At 47.1% G+C, this 14,765-nt stretch overlaps 1 protein-coding gene across 1 annotated transcript in view; it reads left to right on the top strand.

Moving 5' to 3' along the window:
* The window catches only part of LOC149334625 (uncharacterized), an 81,276-nt gene extending 66,805 nt beyond the window's left edge, over nt 1-14,471 (top strand). Inside the window, exons 4-6 of the mRNA XM_089555268.1 lie at nt 1,591-1,614; nt 4,472-4,525; nt 13,266-14,471. Coding sequence (XP_089411394.1) covers nt 1,591-1,614; nt 4,472-4,525; nt 13,266-14,471 — 1,284 coding nt within the window. The remainder of the gene's footprint in view (nt 1-1,590; nt 1,615-4,471; nt 4,526-13,265) is intronic.
* The last annotated feature ends 294 nt before the right edge of the window (nt 14,472-14,765 follow it).

Below are 14,765 nucleotides of genomic sequence, written 5' to 3'. Positions count from 1 at the left end.
GTCATTTCGAATCGTACTCTCTTGTTCTGTCGTTTAAACATTTCCCCGTCTGTCCTATGTAATGCTTTCCACACAATCAGGGCATGCGATGCACAATGTCTTGAATGCACTCAGAGTACTTCGTACGATGTCCGATCTGACGCAGGGATTTGGTTTGGTTTATGGGGTTTAACGTCCCAAAGCGACTCAGGCCGTAGTGAAGGGCTCCGGAAGTTTCGACCACCTGGGGTTCTTTAACGTGCACTGACATCGCACAGTACACGGGCCTCTAGAATCTCTGCTCCAAAGAAATTCAAGCCGCCGCGGCCGGGATCGAACCCGCGTATTTCGGGTCAGCAGCCGAGCACCATAACCACTGAGCCACCGCGGCGGCCTGACGCAAGGATTTGTTCTCCTGTCCATTCACACGCGTGCACATGCTTTTTCCCCTGTCGGGTGCTGTCGAAAAGATCTGGATGTCGTACTTCTTTCCTGTCTTCTTGAGGTTATGGATCAGCCCACGTACATGCGGAACCTCGGAAAATTTCTTTCGTTGCGTGGTTTCCCCGGGTTGTCTTTCCCTTTCTCTGCCACGTTTGTTCAGCAGCACGATGTTTTCTGCTATGCTGCATAGTACTGTCATAGGGAGCCCCGCCTCCTGAAGTCTATTAATTTGCCACTGAAAGCTCTGGCTCATCTGATGTAAACATGACTTGTTTACAGCGGACTGCAACACCGCCATCGCGATTCCTCTTTTGACCGTATTGGAGTGGCTTTACTTGAATGGGAGGAGCTGCAGGGAATGCTGGATATGCAAAAAACAAACAAGTCCTTCAACAAACAACCTTCACCACGTGTAAGTATACTGAAAAAGAACAGAGACAAGCTGACTCGAGAAATTTTGGAAGCCTGGGCGATCCGTGATTCCGGGGAGCAATGACGTCGGTTGGCCTAACGAAGAAAGAAATGGACATCCTGCTTGGCGATGCACGCCGATAATGATAAGAAATAATTCAAAGTGTTGGCAGCTCCTCAGTATAAATATGCCGCTTTTATAAAGACTGTTCAGTTGTCAGTGCAGCATCGTCCTCGTCGTGTGTATCTGTTACTTCTGCCAACCAGCTCGGGAGTCCACCTTGTTAACATTCATCATTGTTTCTCTCAGGACCAATAATACTCATTACACATGTTTTACTTTAGCGCAAAAACAAGGGTCGAATTGGTTCTTGAGTTCAAACTGCCTCTTGTTTTCATATCGGAGCTGTTTGTAGTTTTGTATAATCATCGACCACTCAGTACCTTGTGTGAGCAAAGGAATGTGCGGGAAAATGTGTCTACTTGCTCTGTATGCCTTTACTCTCGTCCACTCTCGTGCATCTAGACCACCGCATATCGCGAAAAATGAGAGTTGATCGTGCCTTCGTAGCGGGCAGCAGTGATGCGAGTGTAAGTGCATACCATAAATACATGAGCATGCAGCTACGCTTTAATAGCAAGTATAGGCCACTATTCCGAATCCTCTCTGTTTACTGTAGCACGTTGTCCAGTGACAAGCAACAAAAAATTCTCCTCCTGCAAGAAAACATTCTTCTCTATTTCCTGCTCTCGCAGGGCGACAACCCGGCGGGAATCATGGTAAGGCGTCATCCAGACTTCTTGTTAGTCACGCTGCGTGTTTTCTTTTTGCGTACAGAACACTAGTTAATAATCCACCTAACAGCCTACGACGTTAAAGATAGTGCTTTTTCTTACGACCGAACGCATCCTGCGGCGGTAAAACTCAGTATGCTGCTCGAGACAACGCAATAACCGGAACCTATGACAGACTAGAGAAACACTTTCGCTGGACTTCAAGGCGTACTATCTTTCTAGCAGTTCTGAAGCATGCATAGGCTGTTCGAGGCTAATTTATCATCGGTGCTTCCTCACAAAGACCAGCTTTCTATCAGACAGCACAACAGAAATCGAGCATGCGCACTGCCACCAGAATACAGCGATTCGTTCGTATTCAACAATTTCCCGCTCGTCAGGGCCTTTGCTTTGTATAATGTCACAGCTTTATAAGGTTTCAGTGACAGGTTAGACTGTGCATAGCCAGAAAATGACCACAGTTTCCCTTCTCGCTAGTTTCTTGACGTCGTTCACATGCTGCTTTACCAATTCGATCGACGCGTCTGCTGGTTTGGCGACTAGAAATAAACCTTTGTTAGAATTTCATTCCTTCTGCTGGTGAAGGCTTCGCGAAGAGGAAACGAACAGGTATGCGCCGATAGGGCTTTGTAGGAACCAAGTAGGAGACGAAACAGCTAGCTTTACTTAAAAATCGAATACGAAGAGGGAAGTTAAATACCTTACTGAATACGAATGAAATAGTCATTGAACCGAATTAAATCTTAATCGTATATTAATGCGCTTATTCGGTACTCGCGCGAATATCCACATGAAACGAATATCCTTGCGAAACAGCGAGGCGCTAGAGTAGGTACTATATATCATGAATCTGAAGCTGCGTCTGTCGAGAGAAGCAGCACTGATCTGTAGTAGGGGACACGCTACACGAAGTGAGTATAGTACCTCGGACTTTCATGCCATTTTCATACGAAAATTTTCTTTTGATACTGATAAGCACCACGAGCAAACGAGCGCCAAATTTCACTGTTGGTTAGAGAGAGGGTCGAGAGTTACAGCCGTGGTCTCCAATATCGGGCATGAAAAGAGAGCTTGTTAAACTGAGCACTGAACCCTGCTGAACACTGTTGCGCAGGCCAGTCTTTAGCGCAGTATGTACGAGTATTGTTAACGTCACCACATGATTCTCCTTTCCGCACAAACCGATTGGGGCAGCCTGCTCTACAGCGCAGCAGTGGATCCTAGTTATGCCACAGACGTTGAAAAACTACGTTGTGCCCTGTTAGAGCTTCAGCGAACTATTCGAAAACTTGAGACTTGTTTCGCCTGGTTGCGATTAGTTTTGAACATGCGCTATTTATTTCATTCAGCGAATCAAATAGAGATATATTCAATTTCCTGTTCGAAATGACATCCAAAAAACTACGGTAACTATTTGAAAATTTCAGACTTGATTCGCCTGGTTGCAATTAGTTTTGAACATGCACTATTTATTTCATTCATCGAATCAAATAGAGAAATATTCAATTTCCTGTTCGAAATGACATCCAAAAAACTACGGTAACTATTTGAAAATTTCAGACTTGATTCGCCTGGTTGCAATTAGTTTTGAACATGCACTATTGATTTCATTCATCGAATCAAATAGAGAAATATTAAATTTTCTGTTCGAAAATTTTAAGTATTCGCACACGACTAGAAACTTTGCAAACTGGAGAGGGACAAGAAACGGGCACACACAACGACCAGAGGCTAGCAGTTGCGCTGTATGGAAGGAAATGGTTTCGTTCGGTTTCGCAAGCAAGGCAAGCGTCGCAGGGGGCGGCAGAACGATAGGTGGGCGGATGAGATTAAGAAATTCGCAGGAAAACGGTGGCCGCAACTGGCGAGGGACAGGGTTAACTGGAGAGACATGGGAGAGGCCTTTGCCCTGCAGTGGGAGTAGTCAGGCTGATGATGATGATGATGCAAGCCTATTAATCTTTTTTCCTGCCTGTGTTTGTCCAATAACCAGTGCATGCCGCCCGGCCTGCTAAGGGTTCACGTCACAATAATGCGCGCCGCACAGAGTGTAGTTTTCCCTCGGCGTGGTTTTGAAACGCGCAGGGATGAGGTAGTTTAGGTGAAACCGTTTTTCGACTCCGCGTAAAAGGTGGAAAGTTCGAACACACGTGACTAAATCTGACTCGAATTAAAAGAGGAAAAAGAAAAAATTCAAATCTGCTCTCCACCACAGAGCTGCCTGGATTTTGTAAATGAACCTTGTGTTTCTGGTAAACTAGGGAGGAAAATAGGAGTTTCCTTGTGACAACTGTATCGATAAACAAGTGCTAATAATTGGACAGTATACCGTAATTACATGGATGGTCGTGTGAGTGGTTGCTTCGTTTACAAGAAGTACTGTCCCTTGTGCAAAAACTGGAGACTAGGCCGAATGTTTGAAGTCAGTTTCTAACAATATGTTGAATGCTGCATTTTGTTCGTTTAATACCGTCATTTTAGCGTTATTCTATTCTGCTGCAGTCTAGAATGCGCATACTGCTCGGAAGACACTTTTTGAACAGATCTTCCTACGAAAATTTCTCTACATATTCGCTAATGGCGGCACCGAGAAAAGGGCTGGCCAAGAGTGTTCGAGTGCATAATAGGCAACGTGCTTATTCACTTTGTTCTCGATTGCGCCTTTTAAGTCATTTATTGTCACGTTGCGTGTCAAATGAAATACTTCTAAATGCATCGTAGGACAAGTAAAAAAAAACAGACTGGTCGTTTGCACATGCTGACAATAAAAAATAAGAGATTTGTTTGCACATTTTTTTTTTGTTGGTTGAATCCCACGAGCACTATATGACGCCTCTTTCAGCGATGCTATGCGAAGACGCTGCACATGGGGCTGGAACAACTCTACTGCCTCCTGGTAAGGAAAATCTCTAAATCATTTACGTCACTATAAAGTTCGAATGACTGACCACTACAGAAGAGAGGCGAGTTTTTTTCCTTTCAGCAATGCTTTGCTGATACGGAGATTACATACGAGTGGCGGTATGCTGGTGCACCTTTTTTGTGTCCTGGCGATAAATGTCATTCGCATATTCGCCAGCGCTCGAGCAAGATGTATTGGCACACCATCACTTGCGCTGACCACTCATGAGATTAGGGATATAAGAGGGCCCATTGTCTTACACCAGAAGAAAAGCCGAAAACACGCGCTTTCAGTGGTGGAGCTCCTTTTATATTCTGGGTGTAAACGTCCTTTCATGAGTGAAATTTCAGTCGGTAGTTTCGTTATCTGCCGTTCTGCGTTCACGTTCCTTCCTGTTTGTTCCTCCATCTCTAAGCAAATTCAAGTGTCCATGAAGCGGAAACTGAGGATTATTTGAGAAAAACAGCGCTTGCAGACAAAGGACCAGAACAAGAAGGACACACAACTGCGCTTGTTCTGGCCCTTTGTCTGCAAGCGCTGTTTTTCTCAAGATGTACCCCAACCAACTCGCCCAGCAACACACCTTGCTAGGATTATTTCTCTGCTTCTGACACAGGCGGTGAGGAGATTGATACGAGTATGTGTGGCCGGCCGGTGGTCTAAGACTACTGGGGAAAAAGCCTAGGCCATGATGCGTTACGACTACCCAGAAACATGTCACTTGGTCTACCCATAAGGAGGTGATCTTTCATTTCCTCCCGCACCGCTTCCTCAGTAGCATCAATGCAGTCTTTGCATTGATGCCATAATCCGTCTTAGAAAAAGCACCTCTACACATTACAAATGCTCCAGAGAATTCACCAATGTGTCTGCTGACACGCTTCGAAAACAGTCCAGCGCAGGCTAATTCTGGCTTGTGACAGGCATCGTCGCATTTATGATGTGGTCACACAACAAGTGTTACACTCCTTCTAAAAAGATTGTCAAATATATTGGCGCAGAACCTACCTACACGTGATTCGAACCCGGCTCCACACTCATTCGGCGCCAGTGGATGCTCGCACGCCACCGTTCGGGTGGATTGCTTGAGTAAACAATAGGGTACAGGACTGCACAGCATAGGCGTATGATGTCTCGTCATGCGTGTGATGTCTCGTCATGAAGTGCCCCTTTAAAGTATACAGAACATTGCGGTGTCCAGTAACGGCCTCATAACGCGGATCTGCACTTTCTGTCGAGCCTCCTTGCATCACATTAAGTGGAAGCAGCTGGATGCAAAATTGAACGACGATGGTATAGCGCAGGCAATCTCGGCACCATTGCTGTCTGCCTCATACCAGGGCGACTCTAGTGTGCATAATCGGTACTAGAGTGCGCTGTAACAGCGGTGGCTGATTTTAAGCAGCTTCTTCCGAAAATCCCGCCCGATTGCATTCAGCGCATCTTTGCAGTGACAAATACTAAGAATGCCGTGAGAGATACCAGTCACGCGTATTACAGGGGAAAAAAAACGGTATCATAGAAATGTACTTTTATGCGATGGCTAACTACCGTTTCCAGCTTCACATGACAGAAGCCAAAAGCCATCGAAAGCAAGGAGCATAGAGCATCTTTTTTTTTATTTTCGGTTGCTCATCAACACGAGAGTAATAAAAACAGATGAAAAAACAACTACATGCCTTAGGTGGGATTGTGTTCAGCAGCGCCAGCCTCGTCCATAGCGGCGGACATAGTATGTCCTGTATTACCGCTAGTGCTACGTAGGAAAGTGATCGAACGGGGAGGACGGAAGGCGGTATAGAACTCTCTTCTGTTACTTGTGGCATCAAGGCTGCCAGATTTGAGGCCGTCGTAAACGAATCAGCAGACAAGGGCATGAAAGGAGGTGCTTATTATGACCTACATGACGAAAGGCCAGAGCCATCGAAGGTAACGAGCATAAGCGATGTTTTTTTTTAAGCGAAAAGCTTCACTAGGCTCGTCAACACCGCGCTTCGCGTGAGCCGGAGGCCAGATTTGCCACTTCTGCGCATGCGCGAAACCGAGCGACGTCGCGCGCAGCGCAGGTGGCCGCCGACTCCGTAATAAAGAAAGAATAAAAATAAGCACAGAAACGAGAATAAAAAAAGAAATGAAAGAAATGAAATATCAGAAATAAAAATAAATAAACGACAAGCAATGTGCCAGGAAAAACATATCTCGGTTGACAGCCGAACCGCGCCGTAAGGGAAGGAAAATGAAAGGAAAATTGGTTTTAAGGAAAGGAAACGACGCCTGTCTCTCTCATATCTCGGTGGATACCCGAACCGCGGCGTAAGCGCTTAAGGAAAATTGAAATGAAAATTGGTTTTAAGGAAAGGAAATGCCTGTCTCTCATATTCTTGGTGTACACCCGAAAGGAGTGGACTCCACAGTACATGTCTCTAAAGCGACCTTCCAGCGCCGTATTCACTACACGCGCGTCTCCTCCTCCGCCTCTGCACAGGCAGTGTGTGGACAGGGGAACAGGTGCCTCCACCGTTATCGTGGTGCTCCCAGTGCACTGTGCGCGAACTGCGGCAGCCATGCCGTCAAACCAAGCGTAACTGAACATGTTCGCTTGTATATCTAGGCTTAACCACAGCTAAGCCACTGCCAATTTTTTTGGTTGTTTCTTCTGCTGCTTATATTAATCTCCCATTGATGAAAACTACACATTAAATAAAAGACATCCCCTGTGCTCCTTGGTTTGGATGGCTTTTCGCTTCCGTCATATGTGTCATAACAAGCACTTCTTTCCATTCCCTTGTTTCCAGCCTTAGCTCTTCCCATAAAGTGCGTTTGTAAGCGCATGCTTGGCCGATTTGTCTTTCCCCCTGCCATCTCATAATTTTGAGGTTTTACTTATTAAGCAGCCGCATGAAAGTTACAACGTCTCGGGTCATGATTACTGGGTGGAAATTCTATGCCTGTCCTGAGTCATAACTGCACTGCGAAAACCATAAGGAAGGTGCACCTGTAGACACTCACAACTGATTTACTGTGCAAGGCCTACCAGCAGCGCAAAGATACTAGGCGAAGATCAGACCGCACGAGAACTTTTCCACGCAAAACATAACGAAAAGGGGGAGAAATGCGTAAGCGTTCTTTCGATGTTCCTGTATAATCCTGAGCGCGAGTTTTTCTCTGCCACAAGATAAGATGGATGTACGCGTACTTTTCGATGTATCGTTTACACGCGCCTTTCTGTACTCTGCGCGGACGCACGATGCACTCTTTACATTTACCATGGCATGGTACCATGAATAAATTGTGAGTGCAGCGATTGTCTGTGTCTATAGGTGTTTCTTCCATAGAGCTTTGTGGTTTTCGCGCTGCAGTAATGTCTCAAGAAAGTCATCGACTTGCCCAATAGCTCGTTTTACAGATTGTCTGCCTGGATTTGTGACATCCGTTTTTTGAATTGGTTAAACATAGTTTCTTCTGGCTATTTCCACCAGTTACGCACACTGGAGAGGTTGCTTCGCCTGCAAGCTTCTCGAAAGCGCATGTATTTTGCAGCGATGTAGCCAAAATTTCTTGGGCCACAGTGGCGATGGTAACCGCGTTTTTGAATTTCTAAAAACTAATATTGATGTCAGTTGCGATGGGCTAAACGCCTCTCAGTAATTAAGCAGTCTAACAGTAATAGTTCAAAAGGTAACTATTCAGTATTAGTTAACCAGCCTGCTAGTTATCACGTCGTAGCTTTACTCTGCACCGCTGACAATACTATGCCGACAATGGCGTTCTTCTAACTGAAAAAGCCTATTTTAAAGATTGTGTAAATTGTTATAAGAAACACTCTATATTTATTTTCTCTTGAGAGATACTAGTAAGCTGTTATTCATCACCCGAGAGCGCATGCCAAATGCCCTGCACCCTATTCATTTTATTTCATTGACTCATCTGGTCCAGATCTGGGGTCACTGCGTGTCCTAAGTACACGTATTCTCTTACAATTTCAAACCCTTGGCAGCCTACTGTAAACTGCTGTTGCTCTCTAGATACAGTTGAACAGTAATTTAGTTTTCTGCATACTAAATCTTAGACCCACCGTTCCGCTCTGTCTGTCTATATCCTTGATCATGCTTATTAAGTCCTTCCCGGAGTTACTTAGCCAGGCAATTTAATCAGCGAACCGTAGGTTACTAAGGCATTTGCGATTAACTTTCGTCCCAAATTTTCTCATTCAAATTCTCTGAATGTCTCCAGTAAACACGTGGTGAACAGCCCCGTTACCGGAAAGATCGTGTCTCCTTGCCTGACGCTTTTCCTGATCGCTATTTTATCACTTTCCCTGTGAAGGACTAAAGTGGCCTTGCGACTGCTATAGATATTTTCCGGGATCCCGCTTGCGCAATCGCTACCGGATTGTGAGGCTCCGACAGAATAAAATTCTTTCCCGTAATGTACGAAGGCTGTATATAGAGCTGTATATATTCCGCTGGTTTTTGTATCACCTGATTCATGGTTTTAATATGACCCATTGTAGTTTTCACAAAAGTCAGCTTGGCCCTTCGGTTGACTGAAGTCCATGGCTGATTTAATGTGTTTATCTTAGTAAATTCCTTGTAAACAACAGGTCGTAAGCTGATCGGTCTGTAATTTGTTCAGCCCTCGACGTCCCATTTCTTATGAATTCAGTTCCTAGCATTCTTCCAAGATTACGGTGTGGTCGAGGTCGTGAGGTACGAGTACACAGGGTGCCAAGTGGCTTTGTAACACGACGTCCACACAAATGTGGTGTTACCTGAAACTAAAGAACCACTTTTCTCCTTTGCAATCCACGTAAGGCTTCGTTTACTTCCTCTTTCGTAACAACAAGATGTCCAAAGACATCACTACATTTTATACGGACAGTCATCGCAGCTTTCCGGAACCCTGTGAGGGTCTCCGGCGAGCAGACGAACGGCTGCTTCTCACAATCTTTACAAATACAATGTGTCCAGCAGTATTGAAACACTTCAACGCAGACTTTGATGGTGGCTGCAGCCTGTGTGGAGCGACGTTCTCGGACGTTTTCCACATGGTCTGGGCCTGCCCTTCCAGTCCCCACCCATCCCAATCCTCCATCTCCCGCCTTTCTAGGGAGGCCCGGAAGGAGACGCTGCTCAGCTGGCAGAAATTTGGGCGAGTTGTTACGTATTCATGATATTGTTCACAGCGCAACAAGAACGGGAAAAACGAAAGACGGAAGAGTAACACAGCGCTTGTTCTTGTTTGTGTTACTCTTCCGTCTTTCGTTTTTCCCCGTTCTTGTTGCGCTGTGAACAATATCATGAATGCTGCTCAGCTGCCATGACTAAAGCCCGCCATGGCCTTGAATCCAAGCCGGACCTTGGTCACAAGAGCGCGAGCGGCGTTAGAGGTGCCGCTCCGGAATAGGAACTCCACCTAGATTTCTGAGGACCTGGGACAATAGGGCCAGGGCCCAAACACCTCCTTTTTTACATAGTCATTGAATGTTCACCACCACCACCACGGTCAGGTTCGAACACAGGTACTCCGGCTGAGTAGACGAGCGCCTTAACCAGTGAACCAGCGCGGAGGGGTATAGGAGGGATAATGCCGAGGAAAAGGTACCACAACAAACCACTCCGCTTGTTTTTAATGCGCTGTCTTTTTTTCTCGTTTGTACCTTCTGTAATGCTACTAGATGACGCTATATGTTTAATATTATCAAAGGGGTATTATAGCGTCAAACACAAACGAATGCTGGGCATAACGTCGGCCTTTTCTACACAACGGCTAGAGTTCAAAACCTGGGACCACCCACTGCAAAGGGGATAGCCACGTAGGCATTATCATAGTCATCATCGTCATAACTTTATCCCCAGTAAGAGGTATTTCATCTCAGCAGAATTGCTGAACATTTGCGAAGTTGCTGATTTTTAAAAATAGCAAGCGCAATGCGATAATTAGGAAAAAGAGCCAAAGTCAGACCTAGGTATGGGTAAAAATGGCTAATTTAGCCACACGTAGACCACGGAAATTTTCGGTAGCTAGTTTATTACAAATTAACCTAAATCTATCTACAAAATAGCTGAATTCGCAGCCCTGGCAAAGCAAACGCCCTGAGCTGTGTCGCGAACGTACTAGTCCTAGCCTACATTGTGGACAAGGGCCACCACCCCGTATGAAACAATGACACTTAAGTTGCACAAAACTGCTCCTTCAGTCAGAGTCTACAAAGAGTTGTGTTCCAATAACGTTACCTTTGTTATTCTTTCTACGTACTTTAGCGAAGAGCTGGTCTCGTTCTCTTTGAGAAGGAGTAACGCTCATATGTCTAATAGGCCACGAGGAAAACACTCTCACCCCTAAAATTCACTCATTGACTAATATGAAGTCCGATGAATTACTATGAATTCACATTCGCAGTTTTTCAGGAACGAAAATTATCACTTTCTTGCAAGAGATGCGCTCACAGTTCAATTAAATGGCAGTAACAAGGTATTCGTTGGCCGTTTGGCGGCTGGTTTACTCACGCTTTACTATAATACCCCTGTCACACGGGCATTTCGAAGGCCCTTGAATCGATAGTCTATCGACTCGAAGGCGATCGAGCGCTGCTACACGGCCAGTTTGAATGGCCATCGAGTCAATAGTCTATCGAGTCGACGGGGCAGCCCGGAACTCTATCGAGATTTCGAGGGCCTTCGAGCGTTGCCCAAGGTTGCTAGCATTGCTTCGAACGACAACAAACATGGCGGCGCCCTTCAAAGCCGGACCCCTCGCTTCGGACTGAATTCTCGTTGTTGCTGCCTTTTTCTGTCCGTTCACTGGTCATAAATGGGGTACCGGTCTTTCGCTTCGTCTCATCTTGCCTACAAGAAAACGTATAAGTGATAAATTTGCTTTATTTTTTATTTAGAGTGACGATTCTGCCGCTGTTAGGCCTAAGAGAGTTGGTTTGTTGACAGTAATGGTTCCCGTTTTGACAACCAGATGGCGCCACTAGAAGCTGAGTTTATTTTTGCGTCTCTGCTAGCATACGCTGAACTAAATGTGGGAATGCGCCTGCGTTTAGCGTGCGTAAGCGCGCTCGTGGTACGTAGAGAGCATAAATTTATGCTCTTTTCTTACTGTATCTGTGTACGTCGCGAGCGGCGACGTGGTGCGCACAGCGAGAAGCAGCAGCGGCGCGACCGTTCCAACTCGCCCGGGCGTCAACAGATGAGAACAGGTCGTAGTTTTTGCGGCGAGCGAATCCGCTTCGCTTGCCGGCTTTTTGAACAAGTGTGAACGCGCCTTATGACTGCAAAAAAGTGTATTTCAGCATTTAGTCAAGTTTCGTCAATATATTTTTGTTATTTGCTCGAAACCGAACGTAGCGATTGTGGCGCCACACGAGCTTGGCGTAAGACGCGAGAACGATTTCAATGGCCATTGAGATTTGCCGTGTAGCAGCAACACAACTCCCTCGAGTTCGATGGCGATCGAAAATCTCGAAGGCCCTCGACTCGATGGCCATTGAAACTGGCCGTGTGACAGGGGTATAACTCTGCAATGTGCCTCAATACGCAGAAGAAAGGAGAAAAAATTGGCATTGGCTTAGCTCTGGTTAAGCCTGGATATACAAGCGAAAAGCTGCAGTTATGCTTTGTTTGACGTCATGGCTGTCGCAGTTCGCGCACAATGCACTGGGAGCACCCCGATAGCGGTGTAGATTTTGAGCCAACCCCCTCGCTACCACTTCTGGGTCTTCTTTTCTTCCTTGCACGGCGAATGTCTGCGCCTCTTCTACGGCCGCCGCCGCCGCTCACACGTGGGTTCTCGAAACGCCTTGCGAAAGAACCTTCTCTTGCGACGGGGCCGGAGACGGCGCAGCAGCGGCAAGGGGTAAACCGGTAGCGAGGAGGAGAAGTGGCGATGGAGCGCGCGGCCTCTTTTATGTCCGTCGCCACCGCTCGGGCGTTATCGCAACGCCTTGCGATAACGCGATAAGAACCGCTAGAAGCGGCGAAGGGTGAAAAGGTTGCGAGGAGGAGAAGAGAGGGGGGGGGGGCGAGGAGGAGGAAGGGCGCGCCACGGCGGCGCCCAGGGGTGGCCCACGCGAAGCGCGGTGTTGACGAGCCTCGTGAAGCTTTTCGCTTCAAAAAAATATACCGGCCCGAGTGATACCTAGTGCGGGCTCCCGAAAATGATGGGAGTTCATGGCAGGTGGCGGGTGTCTGCAAAAAAAAAATCAGTTAGTGGTTTTTGAAGAAAGGAAATGGCGCCATAACTGTCCCACTTTTTGGTGGACACCGCAGCCTCGCCGTGAGGGGAGGAATGAAGATGGGAGTGAAAAAAGAAGAGAGAAAGAGATGCCGTAGTGGAGGTCTCCGGAATCATTTCGACCACCTGGGGATCTTTAGTGTGCTGCTTGCACAGACATCGCACAGCATACAGGCGTCTTTTGCGTTTCGCCTCCATCTAAACTAGGCCGGCGTGGTCTGATTCAACCCGGGTAGTCCGGCTCAGTAGCCGCGTGCTCTAAGCATTGAGCCACCGTGGTGGGTATGAATGTTTTAGCACTCGCATGTAACGTAACAACAATGAAACAAGACAGTCACTGCGCTTTTCCTTTGCTCATAAAATCAGCAAATGAATAAACAAATACCAAAATACTCGTGAAACACGCATGCTCACTTCGGTGCTGCAGGATTAGGGCCTTTTAAGAGACGTCCGATGGGCCTTTCAGTGGGAAATTGTCATTTTCTCTTTTCAGAGAGCAAACGATTTGGACCCAACCCCCAATTTCCACGCCACTCGGACGGCAACTCATTCATCATTTCCACAAACATGGGCATATTTACCTCCTGGGAGTAGACCATCTCGCATGCTGCTCTTCGGTCAGCAGAAGCCCCTGGACTATCTCGACAGGCGCTTCGATCCCCGTGGCATGAAACTGGGCCGAGAAGACGACGACGGACTTAGACTCCTAACCTCATCCCAAGGCCTTTACTCCAGGGGCAAGTACGCCGATCAAACAGATCACAAAGGAACGAAAAACGATAGCGAGGTGCTAGGGGAGAAGGAGTACGATGAAGATATCGAGCGGTGGCGACAAGACTACTGGAAGCGACGCCGTTATGACCGCGGCGAGTATGACGACAACGACAGGGAGGCCACCACGCAGGAGGACAAACAGACGCGCCAGCGTCAACCCCGCCGCAGGAGTAAAAAAGTCGAAGACCACGGCAACATTAGTGGAGGCGGTAAGCGCAGACGAATGCGGCCGTACCGTCGGCGTGGTGAGTACGTAACGGACCCTGCACCTGAACGCGACAGCAGGAGAGCAGGGCGTCGAGGACCCAACGAGGCTGATCGACGACTAGAGCACGATAAGTTCCCTGGCGAAGACCGGAAAAGGCTGCCGCGAGTTCGTAGTAGTGGCCGGGAGCGTATTTATAGCACGCGCAGCATTGACAGCAGGGAGGAATACGACTCATCGATATGGCATGTTTTGACCAGGACCACCATTCTTGGAAGCAGTGACAGCTACAGAAAAACGTACACGTCAGGTTCGACCCGTGAGATTTCGTCTACAACAGATCGGGCGCTGGAAAAGGAGTCTCAGCAAGGGCAGAGCAGTCATTGGGATGAAATCGACGTGATTACTGAAGCGTTTGGCGATGAATTCCCCAGGAAGAAGCGCATCTCGAGAAGGCGTCGCACGGATAAAAACCAGGAAGAGGACCGAGACGCTGTTCTTGACACCATTCGCGTGAGACACGACATGGGGTCGCGGAAGGCGCCGTGGAATACAGAGGACGCCAGCTCGGAGCGTGGCGAGTCTCTGGAAACAAGCACCGAAGAAGACCCTGGAGGCGAGAGGGGAAGGACAAGAGAGGAAAGGGAGACGCGAGATGATTGGTACGGTGACGCTGGGGATGAATTCAACGGATTGGCACCGTTTGGCCGACTTACCTAGTGCTAGTGGGATTGCTTTTTTGCAGAAGTACATAACATCGTCCAGTGACGGCAGCGATGTTTTATTGACGCCCTTGGAAAAATAAAACGATACGCTTTACTTAGTTTTAATGGCAATGTGTCTGGTTCATAGGTAAACAAAAAACGGCAGCAGAGCAGCAGACAATCCAGAGAGAACACACATATTGCAACAGCTGCGGGCTAACTGTGAACTGTCTTTAATAAAAAAACGCATAAATATTTTGCATATGCAGTCCTTTGCCACAGAGCACGAACTAAAACGGTACGGTCTGAG

The sequence above is a fragment of the Amblyomma mixtum genome, chromosome 8 (genome assembly GCF_055824585.1).
Source record: "Amblyomma mixtum isolate Tamu chromosome 8, ASM5582458v1, whole genome shotgun sequence".
Taxonomy (NCBI): domain Eukaryota; kingdom Metazoa; phylum Arthropoda; class Arachnida; order Ixodida; family Ixodidae; genus Amblyomma; species Amblyomma mixtum.
This window is presented reverse-complemented; position numbering and strand designations above follow the sequence as displayed.